Source organism: Dipteris shenzhenensis, chromosome 2, assembly GCF_047967505.1.
Source record: "Dipteris shenzhenensis isolate YYH24624 ecotype China chromosome 2, Dip_SZ_1.0, whole genome shotgun sequence".
NCBI lineage: Eukaryota > Viridiplantae > Streptophyta > Polypodiopsida > Gleicheniales > Dipteridaceae > Dipteris > Dipteris shenzhenensis.
This window is the reverse complement of record NC_141597.1, coordinates 66,339,928-66,362,804: the sequence shown is the minus strand read 5'-3', so window position 1 is coordinate 66,362,804 and position 22,877 is coordinate 66,339,928. Positions and strand designations below refer to the sequence as shown.

The window sequence follows — 22,877 nt, the reverse complement described above, 5'->3', positions numbered from 1 at the left end:
TTTACTAATGGTAGGTACTTTTCCCAGTCTGAACCTTGGTCACCCACGTAGCATTTCAGCATATCCAATGCTGTAGAATTTGCTACTTCACTTTGACCATCTGTTTGGGGATGGAAAGAAGAAGAAAAATTCAGATTCGTCCCCATGTTATCAAATAAAGCTCTCCAGAATAGACTGGTCATTTTGGGATCTCGATCATTGACAATGGACTTAGGCATACCATGGTGCTTAAAGATTTGTGCCATGAAAAGTTTAGCCATATGATCTGCCTTTATGGTTTTGCGAACCGGAGTGAAATGAGCTTGCTTGCTGAACATATCAATGATAGTCCGAATCCCATCATTCCCTGACTTTGATCTTGGCAAATAAAAAATGAAGTCCATTATAATACTTTACCATGTTGCCTGAGGCACGGGAAGAGGCATAAGTAGGCCAGGTGCCTTCTGTCTATCATACTTCACTTTCTGACACGTAAGGCATTCAGTAACAAACTGATGTATATCTTTCCGCATCCCTGGCCAAAAGAAATACCTCTCTAGTGCTAGAGTTGTTGCTGTAATTCCTCTATGTCCAGCATAGGGAGGTGCATGGCATTACTCCAAAATCTTTTTCCTCATCTCCTGGGTGATGCATAGGCAATCATTTTTCATTAGATACCCATCTTTCAGGGAATAGTGACTGGTGGATTGCCCCTCTTGCATTTGCTGTAAAATCTCACCAAAATCTGCATCATTAGCATATTGCTCCCTCATGCCTTCCAGGTCCTGATGATAAGCAATAGTCACATTATTGACCTGGGTCTACAGGACAAGGCATCTGCCACTCTATTCCGAATTCCTGGGGTATGGACAATCTGAAAATGGTACATTGACAGCATATTTGCCCATTTCATATGCTTCTTGGAAAGTTTTGTCTGAGTTAGAAAGTATCTCAGACTTTTGTGATCTATTTTAACAGTACTCTGCACCCAAAAGATAATGCTTCCATGTATGGATGGCATGGATTACAGCCAATGACTCTTTCTCGTAGATTCCCAGATATCTCTTTGCATCCCGGAGTCTCCTGCTCTCATAAGCCACTACATGACCATTCTGATGCAATGCAGCCCCAACACATTCCCCACAAGCATCACAATCCACATCAAATGGTTGATACAAATCTGGAACGATTAAGATTGGCTCTGTAGTCAGCCTCTCCTTCAGTGTGGTGAAAGTTTTTTGAATTCCCCATCTGAAAGCTGCATTTTTCTTAGTAAGATCGTGGAGTGGAGCGGCTATATCCGCAAAATGCCTGATAAATCTTCTGTAGTAAGAACACAGGCCTAGGAAACTTCGAACTTCATGCATAGTTTTCAGCTCTGGCTATTCCTGAATGGCACGGATCTTTGCTGGATCCATTTGTATCCCATTCTTGGATATTATATGCCCCAGATAATGGATTTCTTTCAGGAAGAATTCACTTTTCTTGTTGTTTGCATAGAGCTAATGATTTCTCAGCTCTTGAAACACTATAGCAAGATGTTCCTTGTGCTCTTCTTCGGACTTAGAAAAGACAATTATGTCATCGAAGAAGGTACTAGTGAACTGTCTGTAGGGTCGGAAGATACGATCCATCATCCTATTGAAGGTAGCTGGGGCATTTGTTAATCCAAAAGGCATCACCAGATATTCATACAACCCAAAAGTAGTGCAGAACGCTGTCTTGTGCACATCCTGAGGCTGTATCCTCACTTGGTGATAGCCACTCTTTAGGTCTATCCTGCTGAAAACTGAAGCTCCATTTAACTGATCCAGCACATCATCAATGTGCGGAATAGGGAATCTGTTCTTGATGGTCATTTTGTTCAGTGCGCGGTAATCAACGCACATACGGAATGAACCATCTTTCTTCTATACTAGCAGTATAGGGGAACAAAAAGGAGGAGAACTGGGCTGAATCAACCTCTTGGACAACAAGTCCTGCACTTGAGTCATAATCTCTTCTCGCTGAGTTGCACTAACTCTATATGGGGGCCTGTTGGGTGGCTCGCTTCGAGGAATGAGTTCTATGCTATGATCCTCAGGTCTCTCAGGGGGTAGCTCCCCTGGCAAAGCATCAGAAAAGCAATCTTTGAAATTTTCAATAAACTGAAATTTATTCTGATATGCCTCACTTGTTTCAGCATGCATTTCCACATCTCTTTCTTTTACAAAAATCATATAAGTTGAAGCTGCAGACTTTATTTCTTTTCCAACAGAAGTATTTGATACAATGGGAATAGTTTCCCCTCTATTCCTAGCAACCACACGATATACTTTGCCCCTATGTACAAACTCTAGCACTCTTTCAGGAAGAGTCAACTTCACTGCCTTGCGATGTAACCAAGGCATACCCAAGACTACATCATGATGTTTCAGTGGAGAAATGAAGAAGTCTTCCTGATCCACATAACTTTGTACATGAAGATGGAGCTTCCCTGTCAAGGGAGTGACTGGCACAGGGTTTCCATAGAACATCTGATCGGCATCCAAAGCCCTGCCCAACTCCTCCGTCTTTATTTCCAACCTCAGGGCTAGGTCCTCTGATATAAAATTATCAGTAGCCCCTAGATCAAATAAAATTAGCGCTTGCTGGTCTCTGACTTTGCCCCATGATAGTAGCAATTCTCGTTCTTCTAGGTTTGAAACATGACCCAGTATGTCAGGAATTCCTCCTGCCATTGGCTTTTGCGGTCCCCGTGGCTTCTCTGCCTCTTTTCCCTTCGAAGTTGAAGGCTATTCTAGGCACTGGGCAGCCACATGCCCCTCTTTGCCACACTTAAACCATTTCCCATCTCTGCGAAACTCAGCTATTTGTTTAGGAGTGAATGGGGATTTGCCTTTATAAAGTCTTTGAAAACTGAGTACCCCTCGGCTTGTGAGGCTGAAACCCTTTCTTTTCAACCTTGGGGTACTCTTTCTTTTCCGCATTTGAAAAATCAGTTTTCTTTCTTTTAGCATGTCCTGCATGCAAGGATAGTACCGTAGATGGATCTTGTAACGGCACAAGACTAGCTACTGAAGCTGAATGCATAAGGTCTTGAATATCCTTTGCCCCCAAAGCATTCACTACTGCCTAGATTCTTGGACTGAGACCTGCTCTATACTTTCTCATTTGGGTTCCTTTGGAGATCTTTTTGAAAGGTGCAACCTGCAAATAAGCATCCCAAAACTTTTGGTTGTACACATCCACTGTATCTCTTGCATCCATATGCAAACTGTCCCAATCTTGAAGAACACGGTCTCTAAACTGTTTAGGCATAAATTGTTGGTAGAAGGCTTTCTTGAAGTCCTTCCAGCTCTTTGGGGCTGACCCATCTGTGGTCTGTGCACTCCACCATGCACTAGCTGTCGCTGTCAAGTGTAAACTGACCATTCTTAATTTGGAGGATTCTGAAAACTTTTCTGTACCAAATGCAGCATCAAATTGCCTGATGAACTGCAAGGCTTTGTTTGTATGGCCATATTGTCCATTATAGGTCATAAACTTGACAGATTTACCTCCCTCTTTGAATTCCTTGGTCTCTCTAGAAGACTTAGGCTTCCTAGACTTCTTGTGTTTCCTTCTTTTTCTGGCTGGTCTATCTGATAAAGAAGAAGATACAGAAGTCAAATTCGAGGTAGTCGGTGAAGGATTGGGAGATCGGTGATGATGCTTCGATCTCTTCCTGTTATGAGACCATCCCCTATGAGATCTCTCTTTTTCTGGCTGTACACGAGAGTGTGCCTCTGGCATTGACACATCATAAGCTGCATTGGGCATAGCTTCTACTTGAAACAAATGCTGAGCTCGTGGATCCTTTTTGAGATCTTCCATCTCTTGCATACGAGTGCGTACCATCTGCTCAAATTCTTGCTGAGTTTGCTGCACACTTCTCTGTCTTGGATGTGCATCCCTATCTTGTGAATCCCTCTGGATAGGTGATTGAGCCATTTTCCTTCAACTTGTCTGAAATCTGCAAGTTTCTCACACACACTGTGTATGCAACTGATGCACACTGCCTTTGCTTTTCAAAGAGAAAAATTACCTCAACAAGAGGTGTCTTGCATTCACAATATCTGCCAGTACCGGGCTGTCAACTTAAGGCATATACCCACAAAGTTGCCAAGGCATCAACAACTATGTTGCCCCTTTTCTGGCTGCTGCAAAAAGCACTAAGTATGCATCTGATTCCCTTTTCCTAAGCACAAAGGCATGCATTTTCTCTTTTTCTGCAAATCTCTGATTTTCTCTGATTTCTGCTTTTTCTGACAGTAAATACTCTCTCAGATAAGTGAAAACTGCTAGCAGAAACAGTCTCTACAAGTTTTTTTTTTTTTTTTTTTTTGGGGGGGGGGACAGTAACCAGATGAAGTAACTGGCTGGTTACACTAACAAGACTAGCTGGCTCTGGTTTGGTTAAGCTGTGGCTAGACCTCTTAACCAGATTAACTGGATTCTAAAATAACTGAACCGGACTGAAATCTGGTTAACTGAACCAGTCTAGTCAACTGAACTAGACTCTAACCAGAGTCTAAGTAGGTGAGATTGAGTTCCCTTAACCAGATTGGTCTGGTTAGCTCAAATTGGCTGGACCTTTAATGAAGGTCAACAGAACCATAGTTGACTAATTGTAGTTAATCTTGACAGGGGTTGCTCTGACCCATCTGCCACCTGGCTGCCACGTGTCCTGCCATGTCATCACCCTGCATGTGCTGCCATGTCAGCATTACCTCCCACTGCCACATCAGCATCCACACGTGTCTGCCACGTCATCTTTGTGCATGCCACGTGTACGCTTGTGCCACGTCATCTGCCCTGCTGGCTGCCATGTAAGCCTAAGGTTAAACCTTGGCTGGCAAAATCCAAGGTCGTCACGCATGTCCGTCAGCATCACGCGAATACGAAATTTGGCAAAAGTCTCCGTCTATAGGGTCCGCTCCTTGCACCTTCTCCACGCCTGACCATATATGACGAATCTACGTCACCTAATAATCTATACTCGCAACTTGACGCACAGCATCAGAAGCTCCATGCGATGGACAAAGTCTTCTACTCACAACGAGACCTCCGAATGACATACCCCCCTCTTGAAAGAAGGCAAATGTCCACGATTGCCTGCAAACAAAGACATCAACAAAAGAAAAACAAAACATTAAAGATAAAAACCAAATCTGAAAGGACAGCCAACATTGCTGCCAAAAGATCAACCAAGTGTGAAAGGGTAACCAACCAATAGACCAACCAAATTTGATAGCCAACCATGCCACCATCAGATTAACCAACAATGTATACATATTTGTAGAGCCATGGATAGCAAATACATATAACATCGTACATCAGATGCATCATAACCAAGTGACTAGTACACCAATCATAGAGGTCCCGCAACAAAAATACTATCAACAACCAGTACGTCGGGTGAGACGTACTGTAACACCAAGCGACCTCTAGATACTTGAGCGTGTCTGTACAAAGGGAGTGGAGGTGCTAACCCCCCTCTTGAGCATCAGGCAATGCTCGAGACGCCAACCGCTCTGCTAAACTTGAAGAAGTGCCAACTAGAAAGCCTCAAGGTAAAGCTGCAACACCTGAGGAGTATCTGCCAGTTCCTCCTCCTCCAACTACTTCGCATGCAATGTTGAATAATTAAAAAATTCCACCAAGTAGCGTCGGGTAACTTTACCTTTTACCTTTCTTTCCCTATGCGCTAGAATCTGGTCAGGTACCACAATTTCATCCAACTCTCCCACCTCTGGTTGCATCTCCCAAGGCAGATCCTCAGGCACATCACCCTGAAAAGGCTTAAGAAGGCTCATATGGAAGGTATTGTGAATCCTCCAATGATCAGGCAACTGCAACCGGAATGCTACATCATTGATCTTCTCACTTATCTTAAAAGGCCCATTATACCTCAAAAGCTGAGTACGGCCCTGTGTACTTGCCTTCTGAAAACGCAGCAAGACATAATCACCTTCATTATTAACAACTTCACGACGATGTTTGTCTGTTGCCCTCTTGTGCTTCGTTGAAGTGCTTGCTTTACCTTCTGATAAGCTACATCCAAGCTTTCCACATACTTATCAGCCTAAAAAATTTTATCTTTTGTTTGTAAGATGGGTACTATCTCAAATGGAGCTTTACCTGTAGAAGAATGTAACCTTTATTATATGCATAGAGAACCAACGGTACAAATTTCGTCCATTGTGACTGGTGTTCCGAAACATAGCATTTAAGTAAATAATATGCTGTGGAATTAGCCTCCTTTGATTTCCCATCTGACTGTGGATGTAGCAGGAGATAGACTATTCTCACTCTCTCTCCTGCTCAATACTAACTGCAACTGCAAGATGATGCACTCAATACACAAAGTGAGCTGTGGATGTGAGTGAGAGAATCAGAGGGAGAGAATGTAGTGGACCTTCGAAGAGGAAGATAGATACAACTGAATAATGAATGCCCAAAGGGCTGAATACAACTATATGTAGGGGCTGAATACAACTGTATGAAGGGGCTGAAACCCTTACTGCAAAACTGGAAGACTAGACTTTTTAGAGGAGGTGAATCCTCACTAGATCCCTGAAGAGGCTGAGGCTACCTTGATGGTGTGCTGCAGGGAGGCATGACTCTGCTGCTCTAAAGGCTCGAAGGCATGAGGAGTGGATGAAGAATGAGGGCCAAAGGCTGCCCTTTTGTAGGCTGATAGGTCAGCCTGGCCGACTTGGTCAATGCCGACCATTGACCTTAGTCGGCTGGTCAACTCTGATCGTTGACCAGGTGTCAACGACTTTACCTATCCTCGTTATTATCGGTAGCCTAAACCTCTAGACTTCGTTGAAACACTCACGGGCGATGGCTCACTATTTTTCCACCCAGCCTATTCTCAAGGATAGTAAATCGTCAGATTACGAATTTTCCTTCATACTTATCCATGAGACCCTCAATTCCCTAGATAGTTCTCCTTGCCAAATGTCATCATTATAGCCTCTCCACTTGGTGCACCTTTTTACCCCTCTCTTGGGGCACATTAAAAACCACTTGCCCCTTGGCATTATTGCACATTTAGGTGCACCTAGGCCTTAGCACTCAGAACTATCTGTCAATGCCATCTCGCCCTCACCTAGGACCTTGGCAGTTACTTCTCTTGACCATTTCAATTACGCACATTAACTATTACAAAAGTTGGTCATCTAAGAGAAAATGCCCACCGATCTATCCGAGGTCATGCTATCCCGGCTAGAGTATAACATTCCTTCCCTCTTCAAGCATCAGCGTCCTCGATGATGAAATCTGGGAACGCTCTCCGTAACTGGTATACGGATTCCCAGGTAGCTTCCGATAGAGGCTGACCATGCCATGCAACCAACACCGTGGGTATCTTCCGATTTCGTATTTGCATTGTTCCTCGGTCCAGGATTCTTGTTGGCTGGCGCCTTGCAGTATCCTCTATCTCCTGAAACAAAACCACACCTTCGATTAGTGAGTCACCTGTATGCAAAAATTTCTTTAAGCGCGAAACATGAAAAACCGGGTGCACCTTACACCCCTGTGGCAATTCTAATTTATAGGCTACACTTCCTATTCTCTTTAGAATTAACCACGGCCCACAGTATCGAGGTGATAACTTAGCACACTCTCCTGAAGTCAACGACTTCGAGTGCGAAGGAACTCTGAGAGAAACTTTTTCTCCTTCTTTAAATACTCTTATAGACCGATTTTCATCCGCATACACCTTGGCTCTATCCATAGCCTGGCGGATATTAGCTCTCGCAAGTGCTAGCATCTCCCGCATCTGAACTACAAAGTTCGCGGCACTAGGCACTTTCTGAGGTACTTCAACTATAGTCGGACTGGCTGGTCTATAACCATAGTTCAGCTCAAACGGACTGAACCCAGTAGAGGAATGTTTCCTATCATTGTAGGCAAACTCCAACAATGGCAACCACTTGTCCCATGTATGTTGCCTCAATGACACATATGCTCTCAGCATATCCTCTAAAGTCTGGCTGACTCTCTCCGTCTGACCATCTGTCTCAGGATGATCCCCACTACTCATTCCCAACTCAGTCCTCAGTGTCTCAAATACCGCTGTCCAAAAATGACCGGTAAATCTGACATCTCTGTCTGACACTATGGATCTAGGCAATCCATGCAGACGAAATATATGTCTAATAAACAAATCCGCCACTTGCGGGGCACTAAGAGACTCTCTAGTCAGAATGAAGTGAGCCATCTTGGTTAGACGATCAACCACCACAAGGATAGAATTATACCCTCCTTGTGTTGCAGGTAGCCCTACAATAAAGTCCATGGAAATGCTCTCCCACTTACTTAGTGGTATTTCCAAGGGCTGTAAAAGTCCGGGTGGCTTCACCCGCTCGGCCTTACTTACCTGACACGAGAAACACCGTGTCACATATTCATGAATATGCTTTTTCATCTTTGGCCAAAAGAAATCTCGCTTCACGAGATCATGTCTTCTCGACACCTGGATGTCCCACACACGGGCTATCATGGCATTGTCGAATGACTCTCTGCCTGAGATCATTCTGACTAGGTACTACAACCTTGCCATTTCTAACTAGCATACCATCCCTTATGGTATATCTTGCATAAGTTTGGCCTTTTCTGGATGCCAGGTCATCCTTTTCATTTTCCCCGGGTTTTAACACATGAGCTTTAGGCCATAAGCTCTGGACAAACTCGTCCACCTTTTGAGTTTCTCTGATCTCGGTCATTAGAGCACTCTCTAATACCGTGAAACTCAGGTTGTGCATAATGCGAGACAACGCATCAGCCACCTTATTATCTTTCCCTCTGCGGTACCGAATCGTCAAATTAAACTCCTGCATGAGCTCTGCCGACCTAGCTTGGCGGCCCCTCAAGTCAGGCTGTTTACAAAAATGTCTCAGAGTATCATGATCCACATCCACATAAAACTCTGAACCATACAGATAATGTCTCCATGTTTTCAAGGCATGGATAACAGCATACAACTCCAATTCATGAGTTGGCCAATTCCTTTGAGAGGGAGAAAGCTTCTTGCTTTCAAAGGCTACTGGCCTTCCCTCTTGAAGGAGGACTGCTCCTACCGCAATGCCACTTGCATCGGTTTCTAGGAACAACTGTTTCTGGGGATCAACTATTTTTAACACCGGTCCTGAGACCACAGCTTGTTTTATGGTGTTAAAACTTTCTTGTTGATTCTGTCCCCAAATAAAAGGTATTTTATTTGAGGTCAGATCAGTCAATGGCGATACTATTCCGGAATATCCTTTGATATGCCTTCTATAAAACTGGACAAATTCCAAGAATGATCGCAGCGCGGTCAGACTCTGAGGGATTGGCCAAGTTAGTATCGCAGCCACTTTCTTCGGATCCATTTCTACCCCCTGTGGAGTAATTATGAACCCTAAATACTCAAGCCTAACCATACACAGTATAGTTTTCTTTTTATTCACATAAAGACTGGCTTTCCTCAAAGTACTGAACACTATTCTTAAGTGTTCACGATGCTCAGTAACACTTTTACTGAATATCAGGATGTCGTCAATAAAATGTACTACGAACTTTCCGATATACGGACGTAGTAAATCGTTCATAAGCATGACGAAGGTCGCTGGAGCATTGGTAAGTCCGAAGAGCATTACCAAAAACTCATAATGACCAAACCTGCTTCTAAAAGCGGTTTTATACACATCCTATACACATCCTCGGCTCTAATCCGGATCTGATGGTAGCCACACTTAAGATCTATCTTACTGAAAATCACGGCTCCATGTAATGCATCTAGCAAATCATCAATCCGAGCCATCGGATACCTGTGCTTAACAGTGATATTATTCAATGCTCTGTAATCTATACAGAGGCGAAACGTATCATCCTTTTTCTTCTTTAATATCACTGGCGAAGCAAAAGGTGAGAAACTTGGTTGAATCTGCCCCAACTTGAGGTATTCTTCCAGTTGTCTACGCACCTCCGCCTCTTCCGCAAAACTCATTCTATAGGGAGGTCTATTTACAGGCTCTGCCCCCGGGATCAGTTCAATCTTATGCTGAACTTTTCGCTCTGGAGGTAACCCATAAGGTAGTTCATCCCTAACACATTCAGAGAACTCCTCTGTTATAAGATTAGCCAGCTTGGCCATCTCACCACTTTGCGTAACATCAGTGCTAGCCGAAGAATCACCAACCGGCTCTACCGATGCTGTGCAAAGGAATAAAAACTCTACTTGAGCTTTTCTGATTTCCATCACGGAAACCAACGGTCCCTGAGGTATATCTTTTTTACCTCGCAAGACATAAAGCACATCATTCATCTTGAATTGATATACGTGCTTTTTTCAATCAATGGCTGGATTCTTCTTAGAATGCCATGCCATACCCAGGGCTATATCTGCATGAGCAAGCTTGGTCATTTCAAAATCAAGCTTCTCAGCATAGTCCTGAATCCGAAGCTCCAACTGGGTAACCCTTTGGTCCCATACTTCAGTTGAACTTCCATCTGCCATCCTGACTGTATACGCATAGTCAGATGGACTTGTTTTTAATTTTAGCCTCTTCACGAGCTTGGAGTTAATCACATTGTGAGTTGACGCCGAGTCAAACAACACAATGACATCATGACTGGCCACTTCCCCTTTCATTTTAATTAACTCCGTATCATTAAAGGCCGTATACCCCGTTGCTGCGGGCTTAGATAGGATGTTATCAGGTGCACTCGTCACTAACTTAGCAACAGATACACATAACAAACAAGGTACCAACCTCTGAGAAGGTCCCGCCAGTTGCATCTGCATACGTTCCGCATTGGGACTCTCCTACATTTCTACGTCGCATTCAGATATTATCATATTAGCCGTGCGACGATCTTTATTCAGTGGACAATCCTTGCACTGATGTCGCTGAAGGCAGCTGAAGCACAATCCTTCTTTCCTAGCTTTCTCTTTTTGTTCAGGGGTCAACGAGGACTTTGACCAAGCCCGGGCTGCCATTGGAGTTATTTTCCTTTTCACCCCAACGGTGGTACTTGTTTTTACTGGTCCCTCAACCGGCTTCACCTGCTTGGTTTGGCCACTTGGCTGCGAGACACTTGTCTTTGAAATCCATTTCCTCTGAAATCCCCCTTTTCTCGGGTGTTCATACTGAGTCCCTGCCTGCACAAATCCACCAGATCTGCCTCTGGCATCCTCATAGTTCAGGGCTACTGCTATAGATTCATCTAGTGTAGTCACATATTTAGCCCGAACTTCCATTTTGATTTTGTCATTCAGTCCATAGATATAGTCTTTTAATTGAACCGACATAGGGAGAGGGTCTGTTATTTTCATAACACATTCCCTGAACTTGTCAGTGTACTCTGCCACTGACAGACTCCTCTGACGAAGATTTCTATAAGCATCCCAAGCTCGGGATTCTTCATCAGGTGGGAGAAAGTCTTTCTTGAATTCAGCTTTAAACCCTTCCCAGGTGGTTGGAGCAACTTGATCCTTCTGTTGCTTTATCCACCATCTGTCCGCTGCCTCAATAAACAGGTGGGTGGCCTCGCGGATTTTCTTTAGATCGGATCTAATTTCACAAATGGCGAAGGCTTCTTCCCACTTGTGTAACCAAACCTCGATCACATCAGAGCTGCGCTCGGTCATCCGACCAGCGTACTTCTCCGGTCTATAATTAGCGATATTAGGCACTTTGACCCTTGCGCGTTCTAAGGAATGTATACTGGGCTCTGGCTCTGCTGGAGCTTTGCCCTTATCAGTTCTAGACGGTCTAGCCGACAAGGCTTGCACCATCTCCCTGATCTCATTTTGACCAGCATTCACTTGAAGCTGCTGGTTCATAATCTGCTGTAAAGCATCCTCTAATATCGAAATCCTACCAATCAAAGTAGGTGTTGCATGATGTGACATCTGTTGTGTAGACTGCACTCTAGACTCACTAGGATTCACCCTCGAATTCTGTCCTTCTGCCTCCATAGTTTCACAGTGGAAGATGGGAATTTTTTTTTTCTCTTTGTTCTCTTTTAAAAAATAAAATAAAATAAAAAAACCCAAATAACCAATATATACACCCTTCACTTCTGTCTTGCTTTCCTGGTTTTTTTTTTTTCCTACAGTGCAGAAATAACAGGACCAATTGAAAACAAAAAAAAAAAAACTGCACGGAAAGAAAGGGCTCCCTGGTTGTTTCGCGACGATGCCAGCTACTCTTTCCCAGACGTACAGTTCCCCTTCCAAATAGGCTGTGCAAAGGTCTTAGAATGCCTCGCAGCCGATGCTTCTGTAGAACAGCAAGCAAGATGAAACCAAATATGCGGCTGTTGATCGACGTGACGCCTTCACGTTACGTGAACTACCATCGTGCTCCAAAAATCGGTTTTTTTTGCCAGCTGTATAGCCTAGTTTCGTCAACGGCCACTTTGCGCTACCTTACGTGACACCAATGTTAGGCTCACTATCCCGATTTCAAGTCCAAAAAAAAAACAGTCACGATATCAATCTTCTCGTCGACGTCTGCTCCTTGACCCGTCACCTGCGACAGTTTTTTTTTTCCCCCATGCTAACAGCCACCAACGTTGCGTCACGTCTGATCCTTACTAGACCCTACGCTCCTCTTGGCGTATATCACCTGCTTCCTCGATCTTGAAATCGATTCTCCTCTGCCCACCACTACAGCCACGCTTCTTCCTCACGCCCAGCCTTCCGTCGATCCCTTCGTTGCCTTGAGCACTGATACCAAAATGTCAACGACTTTACCTATCCTCGTTATTATTGGTAGCCTAAACCTCTAGACTTCGTTGAAACACTCACGGGCGATGGCTCACTATTTTTCCACCCAGCCTATTCTCAAGGATAGTAAATCGTCAGATTACGAATTTTCCTTCGTTATTTTCCTTCATACTTATCCATGAGACCCTCAATTCCCTAGATAGTTCTCCTTGCCAAATGTCATCATTATAGCCTCTCCACTTGGTGCACCTTTTTACCCCTCTCTTGGGGCACATTAAAAACCACTTGCCCCTTGGCATTATTGCACATTTAGGTGCACCTAGGCCTTAGCACTCAGAACTATCTAGTCAATGCCATCTCGCCCTCACCTAGGACCTTGGCAGTTACTTCTCTTGACCATTTCAATTACGCACATTAACTATTACAAAAGTTGGTCATCTAAGAGAAAATGCCCACCGATCTATCCGAGGTCATGCTATCCCGGCTAGAGTATAACACCAGGTGGAACTGGTTTTTTAGTGCTGATTTTATATGTGGATGACATGCTAATCCATTGGCAGCCAGTGAAGAGAGTCTTCAGATATCTCAGAGACACTCAGGATTTAGCCCTCTTCTATGGTGATCAGGGTTCACTTACCATGCATGCTTACACAAATAGTGACTGGGCAGGTTGTTTTGACACCAGAGTGTCACATACCGGCAATTGTTTTTTGCTTGGCAATTCATGTATCTCTTGGCTCAGCAAGAAGCAACTAACAGTTGCCACATCCAGCTGTGAGGCTGAGTACAGGGCAGCCTTCACCGCTACAGTAGAGTGTGTCTGGCTTTGACAGTTACTTACAGATCTTGGTATTCGCCAGACATCCTTTACTATGGTCTACAGTGACAGCCATAGTGCTTTGGCCATTGCGCGTAATCCCGTCTTTCATGCGGGTACCAAGCACATTGAGGTTCACTATCATTATGTTCGAGAGCGCTTGTCAGCGGGAGACATAGAGTTGTCCTACATTCGGACTGAGGACAACTTAGCATATCTGTTTACAAAGGCACTTCCTTGCCCCAAGTTCGAAGTCTTTGGACAGGCTTTACACTTGGTTCCCTTTGTTACATGATTTGGCATACCTTGTACATTCATAGGTGGCTATATCCTTTTGGATGAACATGTGCCACCATGACCAGAAAATACCAGGCATTTTGAGACGTTTCCAGAATACTTCAGCCCATACCATGGAGGGGGGTTTGTAGGCCATCTTCTCCCGGTTGTATTGATGCCCTCTGGGCCCTGGTATGTGCCATGTAGCTTTAGTTATTGGCACTTAGGTCACCTAGTACTTTTAGTGTCTTATGACACCTAGTACTAGTGTTACCACTAGGACACTAGGTCCTAGGGTTCTCTTTTATAGTACTTTGTACTTTCATTTTCATACTGCTAGTTGATGTGACGGCTTCCACTTCTTGCTCCACTCTTGTGCATCCTTTTGCTTCCGTGAGCCTAAGAGAGAGAGAGAGAGAGAGAGAGAGAGAGAGAGAGAGAGAGAGAGTAGGTAGGCTGCAAGTAGGAGGAAGGAGGAAGGAGAGTAGATAGGATTAGATGAGGATGAGAGAGAGAGAGAGAAAGAAAGAAAGAAAGAAAGTTTATTAAAGTCTTCGGAAGACCGATGGGTCTATGAGACTATGAGAAACCTGGTACAAACAAGCTGTGGGGGTGGAGCTACTGAACGAGCTTCCACACCAATGGAGAGAGAGAGAGAGAGAGAGAGAGAGAGAGAGAGAGAGAGAGAGAGTAGGTAGGCCTCGGTGATGGAGTTCATGGTTTTCAATCTTATGAGTGACTATCATGAGATTGAAACTGCACTATGTTGTGTTTTTAGAGGATGAGTTTGGGAATGTTTTTGGATTCATGTAGGTATAGGCTGCAAGTAGGAGGAAGGAGGAGGGAGAGTAGGAGAGTAGATAGGATTAGATGAGGATGAGAGAGAGAGAGAGAGAGAGAGAGAGAGAGAGAGATGATATGATATGATTGTATTAACGTCCTCGTGAGACCCTTCAGGATCTATGGGACAGTGATCACTATGAACAAGTAGTGATTGTTTACATCCATTGAAAGAAAATAGCATAAATAAAAGCATAAATGTGCTATGGAGTGAGTACTTCTTGTGCTAGCTTGTGTGCTAGACCAAGTACTTTGTTGCGATATTCTAAAATTTCCTTTATGTAGTTGCCTAGCTCTTTGGCTGGCCACTCCAGTAGGGATTTCAGGTTGCTTCTATTGCCCCCATAACATTCTCTGATTTTCGCATATGCTCGACATGTTAGGAGTACATGCTGCTCATTTTCTACTTCTCCTGCAGGGCAGATTTTACATATTCTTTCCTCTCTTGGTACCCTGGGTCTTGCCCATCTTTCCCTCTCCACCTTGAGATCATGTGAGCTGGTTCTGATTTTGCAGATTAAATGTCTTTTAAATATTGATATGTCTTCCCCGAGGTATTTCTGCATTCCATAGCTGTCCATCGGATTGATTTCCTGCTTATAAAACTGCAATTTTGCCCCCGGTTCTTGCCATAGCTTCTGTAGCATTCTCTACGTCACTAACTCCTTCTGTAGCATTCTCTGTGTCACTAACGCCCTGATTTCACATGCATCTTTGGGGATATCAGCAGTGGTTATACTCCATAATTCCATCCATTTCAGCCCCTCTTTGTGCCATCCAGCGAGAGAGAGAGAGAGAGAGAGAGAGAGAGAGAGATGATCATAACATATCTTCATACGTCTCATATACAGGTTCTTGTTGATGCATCGGTCGCACCTCTTCATCAGCTTACACCTACCGGAACATGTATTCTGGCCAAAGGAGAGCTGAAGAAGACACCTGAAGGAACAAAGCAAAAGGTGGAATTTAAAGTTGAGAAGATATTGGAAATTGGACTAAACGACCCTTCAACGTATCCAATCGCTAAGACTAGGCTTTCTTTGGAATATCTGAGGAACTACTTGCATCTGCGCTCTCGTACAAGCACAGTAAGTAAACCCACTTTGTTGGTTGACAGTGAAGATGCAGGTCAGTGGGGCAGTTCTTGTCTATTTGGCATCACCAAATCATCTCCTAAATTTCTTTAATGGATATATGTATGCAGATTGCAGCTGTTGCCCGCATTCGCAATGCGCTGGCCTTTGCTACACATACTTTCTTCCATCAAAATGGATTTTTATATGTTCACACACCTATCATCACGACCAGTGATTGTGAAGGTGCTGGCGAAATGTTCCAGGTTACTACTCTTTTGAGTGAGTCGGAGAGGAGGGAAAAAGAGGCTAAAGGTAATCCACCCCCCTCAGATGCTGAATTGGTGGAAGCAAAGAACGCTGTCGCTTTGAAAGGTGAGGCTGTGAAGGCATTGAAGAAGCATGGCAGCAAGGAAGCAATTGAAGCCAGCGTCAAAGAGCTCAAACAAGCAAAGGATCTGCTTGCACATCTGGAAGAGCGAGTGAAGGCGAAGCCGGGCATACCACAAAAGGATGGAGCAATTGATTATTCTGCTGATTTTTTTGCAAGACAAGCTTTTTTAACAGTTTCTGGGCAGCTTCAGGTGGAGACGTATGCCTGCGCTCTCAGTAGTGTGTATACATTTGGCCCTACTTTTAGAGCCGAAAACTCTCATACTACTCGTCACCTAGCAGAGTTCTGGATGATTGAGCCAGAGATTGCTTTTGCTGATCTTGAGGTAATATGATTTGAGGTGATTCAAATACCTTATAGCATTGGTATTTTACTAGTGGCATACAATATTGCTAAGCGTTAAAAATATCTTCTGATCGATTGTATCAAATAGAGCAATGTTTTGGAGTAATGCATTCTACACAAGCTGAAATGACTGGGGAAGTCTCTAGATTTGGCTGGTGAGGCAACTGTCACGGCTGGAGGCTGGACTGGGACAGACTGCAGAGAAAATTTATGAACTCAGGTGTACTTATAAAGTGATAACATGAGGGCCAGTAGTTCCCTAGTACTTTGAAATACAATGAACTAAAATAAAGAAAAAGACCCTAAATATACTGGACATGTAGTGACTTATTAAACTAAATAATGTGACCCTAAAAAGGCAAGGAAGGTGGTGAGTAGGAGTCTAGACACATGCGAGTATTTGTCCCATCATTGTAGCATCTCGGTGATAGGCAGCCTCATGCTGCCCTTGAGTACGGCCTACAGACAGTAGTAGAGAATGCCAAAAACATATCTCAGACTATGTTCCGGGGATATGAGGACTTTTGATGGGATGCCGATTAGGCCCACATAGAGCTTAGACTACTGATGAATGACACTTGGGTCATGATACATGTTAGGACATGATATTAACTACTCTTGGCACATGGAGCCCTTCTTGTACTTCCTAGGATTACAAGTAGTTCTTTTTTTGTCTTTTTGGAGGTGTGTGAGACACCTCTATGTTCCCCACTCCCATGTTGATTCCGGTTTCTTGTCTCATAGGTTTCTTTAGCCTCCAGTAGATGTTAATAAACTTACTTCTTTCTTTCTTTCTGCCTTTGGGAACACCAAAGGGCAGTGAAAAGAGAGAAAGCATATGATTATGCTTATGCATGAGCATATGCTCATGCATAAGCATACACAAATGCATATGCTTATGAAAAGAGAGAAAAGAGGATGAAAGATAGGATGAGAGAATGAAAGAGTGGAAGGAAAAGAGAGGAGAAAAGAGAAGAAAAAGAGAGGGGAAAGAGAGGAAAAGAGAGGGGAGGAAGAGGGACGGAAAGAGGGGGGAAAGAGGGAGGAAAAGAAGGAAAGAGGGGAAGAAGAGGAAATAAGAGAAGAGAGGGTTCCTACGCCCATCACTGCAGCTAGCGCTTAAGACGCTAGTTGCAAGCCAATGCAATCACGAAAAGAAAAATAGGAAAAGAGAGGAAGCAGTTTCTCACCTGGAAAAATCCCACTCAGAAGAGGAGGTGTTCCGTGTAGATAACAACCAACAAATACTTAAGCTCTAGCCATCTAGGAAATATTCATAACAACCAAAATAATTCCAAACCCTAAATTCTGGAGCTAGATTGCCCCTCTCTGCCCTAGCTTTCACTCTCTCACTCATGCAGTAACCTTGCATTCCGGTGGACAGCACAAGCCTCTCCCTTGCCTTACAGAAGTGTCCTACATCGTCAGTGTGGACATCATCAAGGTCTCGGTATTGGTCGGCGTTGCCTCTCAGTTCTTTGGGTTTGCTATACGTATGCACAGTGAGCTTTTCAGAAGCACGTTTCTGTGGTCTCTCGAAGAGTGCTCTTTGTATTTCTTAGTTCTCCAAGTATAAAGCAAATTCTCCCCTGATTGGGGGAGGGGGTCCTGAGTGGGTACAGGGACCCAATCAGTTGTCTACTCCGTTCTCTCTCTACCCTCATCTCCTCTCTCTCTCTCTCTCTCTCTCTCTCTCTCTCTCTCTCTCTCTCTCTCTCTGGTGTTAAACGCTAATTCCTCACTAAAGGTTTAAAGAAGGTCTTGTTGTGAATTACACGATCAGATTAGCGTAGCATGTTACATTGGCATCAGAGCTTCGGTCCGTATCTAGCTTGACTACCGCGAGTGTATGGTTGTGTTGAGATCCGGAAAGGACACACAATCAAGCGCCATTGAAGAGTCAAGAAAAGGAGTCATCATTGAAGACTATGAAGAGGAGAAAGACTACCAACAAGATCCGCTTCCGCCAAGTGCTCAAGAAGTGATGGTGAACCTTCTAGAGAAAAATCGGATCCTCCTACAGTAACTCGAAGAACACTCATCCCGGCTAGAAGACAACAGAAGACAGCTGGACCAGATAAAAGAACGTCTAGAGAAAATAGAAGTAGAAAAGCGGCTAGAAGAAAGAGGAACCACATATTTTAAAAAACTGCTCTTGTTGATGCGTGAGGAATGCAAAAATGAGGAGGCACTGCGACACGCAAAGCTTGCCCAGGCAGAGAGGTAACAAAAGCTAGACCAAGAGGTGATGCTTCTCCAACACAAATAGATGTTAGTCACTATGCAGGCAAGTTTGAGCGCAGCAACAGTCACCGCCACAGCTTCATCATCGACAAAGGTAGCATCACTCACTTGGTCCACTCCAAATTTTGTTAAGTATGATGGTAAATGTGACCATTCAACCATTTTGCAATTTATTCATCAATTCGTAGCTCATTTTTTGCTAGCGCGGATTGAAGATGAGCAAGACAAAGTCCACCTCGTAGCCCCTCATCTTACGGGTGAGGCGGTTACTTGGTGGCAACATTGGGCTAGTAAGCATACTGACCCAACAACGTTTAAGAGGATTTTCATTTGGGCAACGTTTGTGACCGACCTCAAAGCCCGTTTTCTCCCACACCAATATATGCTTAACTTGGAGGATGAGTTTTCTCGTCTCTCGCAGAATGGTTTGCCTATGTTGACATACAATAATAAGGTAATCACGGTGGCGCAACAGTTAGGCGTGTCGGAGAGCACCAAGATGAAGCAATTCATTCAAGGATCGGACACCACCATCGGTTATACCATTCGAAACTTCGACCCGCCATATTACGAGTGGGTGTTGACTCTCGCACAGAATCAGGAGATGATGGTGAACGGGGGAAAGCCCAAGCAGGTCCAGAAAGATTCCAAAGCCCTGCAACATTCAAACAACTCAGTGGGCAAGGATCAGAAGAAGAAACTTGTTCCAAAAGAAAGATGGCCAGGCTTCTAGTCAAAAGGAGTCTAAGCCAAAGATGACTCTAGATGAGAAGGCTAGAGCGGGTATTATGGGAGGCTATCTAAAGCCCGACGAGCATAAGTGGTACCTACAAGAACATCGTTGCTTTCATTGCCATCACATCGTTGGGTATGGCAAGAAGGATTGTCCGAAGTGGCTTGCCGAGAAGGCTGGGAAAGCGCCTACTTCGTCCATCGCTAATGTATTGGCTCTTCCAGCCCGCTTCCATCCTCAGCTACGAATGCTGTCTTCCCTGCTTTGAACGCGGTTCCCACGGTGGTCTTTCAAGGTAAGGAGGGTGACTTCTCAGATCAAAAGAAGGCACTCATTCGAGCGTACGACACAGCTAATGGGCATCAGTTTATTGTCCTGTTTGATATGGGGAGTTCAAAAGATGCCATCTCCCCTTAGCTTGCCAAGACAGTGGGGTGCACCTTGGTGCCTCACGAGCTTGCAGTGGATGGGTTCACCCCTGGCTTGCGCACACACATCACGCATAAGGCCATCCATTTCACTTTTTCAGTTCAGAGGCCATGTTTACGCGGGATTTTATTATGACTCCTTTGATGGGGTGCGACATGATCCTTGGGATTCAGTGGTTTGGGGAGCATGTACCGACGCCTGATTGGCGGCAGGACACCTTCATTATTGTGAAAGGTTTACTTGAACCTGCCATGATACGCAGTGATCGGAGCATACCACGGATTCCGTTAATCTCTCATATTCAAGTAGGTCGCGCCGCCCACAAGTGTGTCAAGTGTGCACTTGTCAACGTCCAGTGTTAGATCACTGCAGTTGAAGCCGCTCCTCCAATGGGGCAAGCAATGGTGGATCTACTCCAAGAGTTCCAAGACATCATGCTCCGGGATGATCTACCACCCCAGCTTCCTCCCAACTGGCCGGAAGAGCATACCGGGGATTTTGTTAATCTTTCATATTCAAGCAGGTTGCGCTGCCCGCAAGTGTGCCATGTGTGCACTTGTCAACGTCCAGTGCCAAATCACTGTAGTTCAAGCCGCTCCTCCGGTGGGGCAAGCAATGGTGGATCTACTCCAAGAGTTCCAAGACATCATGCTCCGGGATGATCTGCCACCCCAATTTCCTCCCAACTCATCGGAAGACCGATCTACTTCCGGACTCGACACCTCCAAGTAAGTTTCCGTATTGACTTTTCAAGTCTATGGAGGGGTGGTTAGAGTAACAGTTGTCTCAATTACTGCGCGCAGGCTTTATTAGACCTTCTTCTTCACCTTTCGTTACACCCATTCTATTTGTGGCAAAGAAGGATAAGTCCGCACGACTATGTGTCGACTATAGAGCACTCGACAAGCTTACAGTAAGCAACAAGTTTCCTATGCCTGAATCGAGTACATCTTGGAAAGAATCAATGGTGTAATTTTTTTTCAAAAATTGACCTCAAGAGTGGCTACCACGTCCAGATTTTTGAAGCTGACATCCCAAAGATAGCCTTCCGAACAGAGTGAGCTCATCATGAGTTCGTCGTCATGGCCTTTGGTCTGAAGAATGCACCACCAACATTCAACAAGATGATGTCGTGGGTATTTGCACAGTATATTGGGAAGTGCCTGTTCATCTTTCTCGATGATATCCTTATCTTTTCCGCTATAGCCGAGCAACAAATTAAGGATGTGCGATGTGTCCTACAGTTATTGCGTGATAACTAGCTATACCTCAACGCAATCGGCTTGTTGAAAATTCAATAGTTGGGCTACATCATTAGTGCTCAAGGGATTCGATTGGATGCAGAGAAGATTAAAGCTATAACAAGTCGGGCTGTCCCCATGACAACTCATGAGATCCGATCCTTTGTGGGTTTGTGTCAAGCATACAGCTCGCACATGGATGGTTTCTCGACACACACAACTCCTCTTATAGATTTACTAAGGGGGTAAAGACACACATACAAAAAGCTCAAGTCACAAGCAAAGCTTTGCAGGCCTTCCATGACTTACAATGATTGGCCATGACAACACCAATTATGAAGATCACCTCTTGGGATGATCCATTTCTGGTAATCGCAAAAGCTAGCAATGTTGTCATCGGGGCAATTTTATAGCAAGAAGATAGGGCCGTGGCATATTACAGCAAAAAGCTTAATGATGCCGAAAAGAACTATTCGGTTTATGATAGAGAGCTCCTCGGTGTCATCCGGGCATTAAAACATTGGAAGCCTTTCCTACACGGACGGACTTTCATGGTTAAGACAGATCAACAAGCCCTTAAGTGGCTTCAGATAATGCCTAGTTCACAATGGAGCGATCGGCAATAACGGTGGAGCTAGATATTCCAGCAGTTTGGGAGAATGATCGAGTACGTACCTGACAAAAACAACCCTGTTGTCGACGCTCTTAGTTGGAAAGGTTCCATCTAGACCATGCAGCAGGCCACTGTGCTCGAAATCAAAGGAAAGGACCTTGATAGCATGAAGGCACAATATGCGGAGTCAACAGAGTTTGGCACGCAGTTCCAGCTAGCCACGACACTTGCTCCAAGCCATTACTCTTTAGAGGACAGTTGGCTTTTCTAGAAGAAAAGATTGTGTGTACTCAAAGACAAACGGCAGTTGCTTCTTCATGATGCCCATGACGTCCTTACCGATGGTCACACTGGTATCAACGAGACTTTAGAGAAGTTAGAGCGCTATTTCTATTGGCCAACGATGCAGAAGGACGTATACGACTATGTTCAAAATTGTCAGATATGCCAAAAGGTCAAGGCTTCCCACAAGAAAGCATTGCCAATCCCCGACGGTCCTTTTCAGGACATAGATATGGATTTCGTGGGGCCACATCTAGCATCCGCAGGTACACGTAACACTCAATGTCTTACTATTGTTTGTCGCTTTAGTAAATATTGTATGCTTATTCTGTATGCTTATTCTCTGCAAACAAAGGGCCAGCGTGGAAGATGTAGCTCGTTTGTTTATCAAGTATCGGTATCCTATTGGAGGGTTGCCAAAGACCATCACATCCGGCAGGGACTCCAAGTTTACGTCTAACTTTTGGCGAGCCTTGTTTGATAATGTTGGTACTAAGCTGCAGATGCCCACCGCTTTCCATCCGCAATCGAACGGCGAGACGGAAAATTACAATGGTATGGTGCTTGATATTTTGAAATCATATTGTCATGATGCTCAGGGAAAGTGGGAGCAGTTTCTTCCACTTGTGCAGGCCATTTTGAACGGTACTTATTCTTCATGTATTGGTCGTACACCTTATGAAGCGGCATTTGGATGACTATTTACATCACTCCTCACCCGGATGGTGTCTCCATCTCTTGAAGCCAATAAAACCACCGAATCAACGGCAGAGATTATGGAGTCTGTGAAAAGCCGCATCGCCAAAGCTCAAGCATCGTACACGCGCTAGGCTAACAAATCGAGACGAGATGTCTAGTATAAAGAG

General features: G+C 44.4%; 1 protein-coding gene across 5 annotated transcripts in view; it reads left to right on the top strand.

The window, feature by feature from the left end:
• The window catches only part of LOC147905201 (asparagine--tRNA ligase, cytoplasmic 1-like), a 98,671-nt gene that overhangs the window by 25,304 nt on the left and 50,490 nt on the right, over positions 1 to 22,877 (top strand). For 3 of the 5 annotated variants that reach the window (XM_087391028.1, XM_087391041.1, XM_087391022.1), the window contains exons 3-4: positions 15,509 to 15,745; positions 15,862 to 16,449. In XM_087391028.1, coding sequence (XP_087247154.1) covers positions 15,509 to 15,745; positions 15,862 to 16,449 — 825 coding nt within the window. The remainder of the gene's footprint in view (positions 1 to 15,508; positions 15,746 to 15,861; positions 16,450 to 22,877) is intronic. The other 2 variants (XM_087391036.1, XM_087391032.1) reach the window with 2 other exon arrangements.